Source organism: Nymphaea colorata, chromosome 13 (assembly GCF_008831285.2).
Source record: "Nymphaea colorata isolate Beijing-Zhang1983 chromosome 13, ASM883128v2, whole genome shotgun sequence".
NCBI classification, from domain to species: domain Eukaryota; kingdom Viridiplantae; phylum Streptophyta; class Magnoliopsida; order Nymphaeales; family Nymphaeaceae; genus Nymphaea; species Nymphaea colorata.
Window position 1 is genome coordinate 8,407,231 of NC_045150.1, and position 4,977 is coordinate 8,412,207.

At 40.5% G+C, this 4,977-nt stretch overlaps 1 protein-coding gene across 1 annotated transcript; it reads left to right on the forward strand.

The window, feature by feature from the left end:
* The first annotated feature begins 3,351 nt into the window (after nucleotides 1-3,351).
* Nucleotides 3,352-4,977, forward strand: LOC116266914 (cationic peroxidase 1-like). The gene is made up of 3 exons (XM_031648395.2): nucleotides 3,352-3,642; nucleotides 3,734-3,928; nucleotides 4,253-4,977. Exons 1-3 carry the CDS (start codon nucleotides 3,424-3,426, stop codon nucleotides 4,802-4,804), a joined length of 966 nt encoding a protein of 321 aa, XP_031504255.1. The 5' UTR covers nucleotides 3,352-3,423; the 3' UTR covers nucleotides 4,805-4,977.

Here is a 4,977-nt window from a genome sequence, read left to right on the forward strand (position 1 = left end):
TTCAGGTCAACAAGAGGTGGGCAGAATAGGTTGGCTTTTTCCAATCTGCACAAATATATTTTATCACACTAGCTAATAGTAATACATTTGTTTGATTAATAAGCAATATAAAAAAACATAAAAAGAGTCAAAAAGGGGTCATCGATATTGAAGCATAGCAGAGGTGTCATCTCGAAACATAAAAAATCTTCACGATTAGGGTTTCTAGGAGACCTCACCAAAAAGTCTACAAGTTTTGTTTTATCTTCCTTTCCATTTCTTGGAAGCCCAGCTGCTTTTCTTGACCCAATAGTGTGTTTGATTCATTGTTTTTTTGGTCCCACATCGAATCCAGGATATATGGAAGTTTATTTTGTTGTCTGGGCTTTGAATGCAGACTAGCTTGACCATAGCTACTAAGTTGCAAAATGACCACTGATCTAAGTCGCATGGGTGTGTACCCATGCAAAATGTTTTTGTTAAAAAAATGCATGTTGTTTTTTGTGAAATTTTTTAAATATACATTAAACATTTTCTTCTTTTCAACAACATGTCCAAATTTTATGAGATATTACATGTATCATGTCACCATACCCACATTTTTTTGTCTGTGCTTATACTAAGTCGTTTGGCAATCAGAACATTTTGTGATTGTTTTATAAATGTACCCCAAAAATTAGAGCACATTCATGCACACATAGCTCCGGTGTTCTATGAATTTGTCTTAATCTTTAAATCAGATTCATAAAATACTTATATAATTGTCAAACAATTCATACATGTAATGTTACATGTGACTTTGGCATGAATTAAAAGCGGAGGGCAGAAAATGCATGAGACTCAAAAACTGATAGGAGGTGATCAGATTCGAGATGTCTATAACACAATTACATGAGTAAATTAAAGAGGACAAAACGGTAACGGTAATTAACTAATTAATTAATTAACAGAACGTGAAAATGAGTGACGATTATGATAAAAAGTTAATAAAAAATGGATTATAATAACAATTTTTTTTATGTACCATTTGTAAGAAACAATATAAATACGGTCGAGAAAAAGCAAAGCGGATAAGGAAACGAAAATAATCATTCTATGAAACCAAAATATAATTAAATAGATTATATATTTTCAAATGTTTTTAATTCTAAATAACAAACATCTCCTAGACATAAAAAGGTGTTTCTCCAAGCCAGTGTTATCTTTGACAAGTACTCGGAAGTTAATTTTAACAATCATACGGATGCATTTGGATGATATCCACGAAAAACTTGGTTTAAAAATCTAAGAAAACCTGGTGAAAGCAAAGCTTTTAAAAAAACCGGATTGGATGTTTCTATGACAAGATCACAAAAAAATTGAGGAAGAGGTAAAAATCAGTTTTACTAGAAAAAAAAAAAACCTGGGAGAAGACAGATTTTCCAAGCACTCTATGACAACCAGGTTTTATCAAAATAAGATTTTAGGAAAAGCCAGTTTTGATGTCATTCAAACATGTCTAAAATGGTGTTTTGGAGCAAAATAGGTTTTTACCTAAAACCTGATTTTGAGATGTCATTCAAATGCCTTCCATAATCTTCTTTAACTTTGTGTTCATTACCTTAGATCTGAGGCTGCATTAAAAAGGAGTATTTCAGGAGATCTTTTGTTTAAACAAACTGAAAATCATAGATGTTAAAAACTATAGATTTAAGGTCGAATAGTGGGTGGGGGTCTGATTTTACATTCATAGATTTGAAATCCTAGGGATCTAAGATCACTGCAGATTTGAGATCCGTGATGAAACAATACAACCTAATGTTGTGAGAATTGGCAACATGTTAAGCAAATCTAAGGAGTTCATTCCACCGCCCCTAAGAGAGGCTGTTGCCTCCACCATGTGCCCGCCTTCTTGAGTTTTCACAGAGCATGTTATGAGACCTTTTATTGTCCAGAGGTAAAAGCAAATTTGAAGGGTTATGGGGAAAATGTAAATACGTTGAAACTAGTTGTATGCACCCAGAGGTGGAGGGAGGGGGGCTGCCTAGGCCGTGGCCCCACCTCAGCTAACTGAAAAAAAAAATTACATTAAAAAAATTGAAAATTTTTAGTTGTTTAATGTATTTTTTGCATTTCGATTTTGTTTCGCCAGCCCCTAAAAAAAATCCTAGCTCCATTCCTGTATGCACCCATCAATACACAAAAACTTATGGTAAAAAATGGACTTTTTATAAGGACAAAGAAAAAAGATAATGAAAAAAGTTAAAACTTCAAAAAAATATTTTCTTTTTAAAAATCTATTTAATACCCCAACTTCACTTTTATTATTGTGTGCACAATGTTGCACAATCCGAGTGCACCTACGTCACTGTAGATGAAATTAGGTCTGCAGCCTAATGCTCGGGCTTGGCCTGATATTCGAAATTTGAGCTGAGCTCATGGTTCAACCTGACTCGAATGTTTTGAATACAAAATATATTTTTAATAATAAAATATATATTATTAATAAAATAAAAATAATATTGAAAACTTATCAATCCAATTAGGCCCCCATCGAGCGGACCTTTTCGGGCTGAAACCGCAGATGAAACCAGGTGAGCAACCCGAATCGTAGCTCCATCGTCAAATCTAATCTGATGCATTCAAGTCTGCTTTTGGTTATTTGCATCGTCCTCTGAACCCGAATTTGGTTCTGATTGTATGCCGGCCGGCCGACACTCGAGTAGAAACTTGATTATATACATGATATTGGTGTATGAAATTTGTTGTGATATAAAAAGATGCCTTGACAGAAAAAAAAAAAAAATACTTTTTTATAAAAATTGAAAACAATTTTAAAAACAAAAAAAAGGATAAAAACTTTTTTGACAATTACAAAAATACCCTCCCTTTTTTATTTTGGCGTATGCTTGTTGGGGTGGGTGGGGGGCGGCGCTACGTCTGTGGACGGACAAGCCGGCGTTGGCGTGGCCCACCCTGCCGAAGTGTAGGCAGAAGGCAATCGTTGACGCCGCTCTGCAGACAAAGCAGTAAAGCCATCCCCGGATAATACAGGATCTAAATCTTGACTTTTGAAGGTGGACGAAGGATTCATTATTCTAAAAGGCCCATCCGAGCTGGCGCAGTCCGTTAATAATGGCAGATTCTTTCGCAGAAGAAGAAGAATATGCACAAAAAGAGATACCGAGATTGGTGCTGGACTCTAAAAACGAAGCAGCTCAGAGACAGTACTTTGATAGTGACAGAGCTCGTTTTTCATGTAGTAAATTTTGCAGTGAACTTATATGTTAAACAGCAAGCAAAATTTTCAAGCTTTGAAGGTGGTGGCGGGGCCGGCGCTGGAATTTATATAAAGGGGAGGATGAGCGTCTTCGTAGCACGGCATCATCTCACTACTCAAGAAATCTAGCTAGCAAGCAGCAGTTTCTTTGAGTAGCTCCCACTTTCTTGCTGGACCCGATCGAGATGGCATCGCCCCTTCCGCGTTGCATGGCCTTGGTGGTGCTCGTCGCCGTTGCAGCGGCGGCAACTTCCGCTTCTGCTCAGCTGAGCACCACCTTCTACGACACCATCTGCCCCACCGCACTCTCCACCATCAAAGCTGCCGTGGTGAGCGCCGTCCAGACGGAGGCCCGCATGGGTGCCTCCCTCCTCCGTCTCCACTTCCATGATTGCTTCGTTCAGGTAATTAATCGGGCCATATCACATCGAGTAAGTGAGACTATATGACTTGGTTCAAAATGGTAAATTGACATGCATGAGCGTATATCCACAGGGCTGTGATGCTTCGGTTCTGCTGGACGACACTGCGACCTTCACCGGCGAGAAGACGGCCGCACCTAACATGGGCTCCCTCCGTGGCTTTGAGGTGATCGATGCCATCAAATCTGCCGTCGACAAGGCGTGCGGTGCGAGTGTGGTATCATGTGCCGACATCCTCTCCGTTGCTGCTCGTGATTCAGTAGTTGCGGTATATACATATGTTCATCTCTTCTCCTCCTTTTTCTATTTTCTTTTGCTTTTGAAATTTTCGGATGAAACTTTGATTGTCGGGCTAAAGAACTCGCAGATGATACATCCTCAATTCAATTTCCATTGATACTATTCATAAGGACTATAAACGGTGTCATGCATGACACACCTAAGCTGAAGAAGTAGATGTACCTTAAAGAACACTGAATCCGTGGAATAAGAAAAAGAAATGGCTTTGCTTCCCGTGGACTAACCCATGGACTCACGTTGAAAGATGAACACAAAGATTCTACCACTTAATTGATTATTTTGCATACTGCAGCTGGGTGGACCATCTTGGAACGTACCACTAGGAAGGAGAGATTCCACAACAGCCAGTCTGAGCAGTGCTAACACCGACCTGCCGTCGCCTTTTTCAAGCCTCGCCACCCTGATTGCTGCGTTCCAAGCAAAGGGGTTCAACCAGCAGGAACTAGTGGCGCTCTCCGGTGCACACAGCATCGGCCAAGCGAGGTGTGTGCTGTTCAGGGACCGCATCTACAACGACACCAATATTGCGCCCCTCTTCGCCACCACGCGCCAATCGCAGTGCCCTCGCTCCGGCGGCGATAACAACCTCGCCCCCTTGGATGCCTCGACCCCATATCGGTTCGACAATGCCTACTACCTCAACCTGTTGGTCAAGAGGGGTCTGCTTCACTCGGACCAGGAGCTCTTCAATGGCGGATCTGCTGATGCACAAGTCAGGACCTACAGCCTCAGCCCTTCGATTTTCTCCACAGATTTCGCTGCTGCCATGGTGAAGATGGCCAGCCTCAGCCCCCTCACCGGCAGCAACGGCCAAGTGCGTACCAACTGCAGGAAAGTTAACTAAGAAGGAACTAGCTAGTCGTCTCCAGTTTGTGTGCGGCTAACGTGCGAATATGCATGAGCCAATGTTTTTCTTCCTTTTTTTCTCTCTCTTTTCTCTACTATGCATGAGCCAATGTCTGTGTTTTTTCCTCTACATGGAAGAAGCCATTTTTGTAATGTCAATCTAAGTTCAAC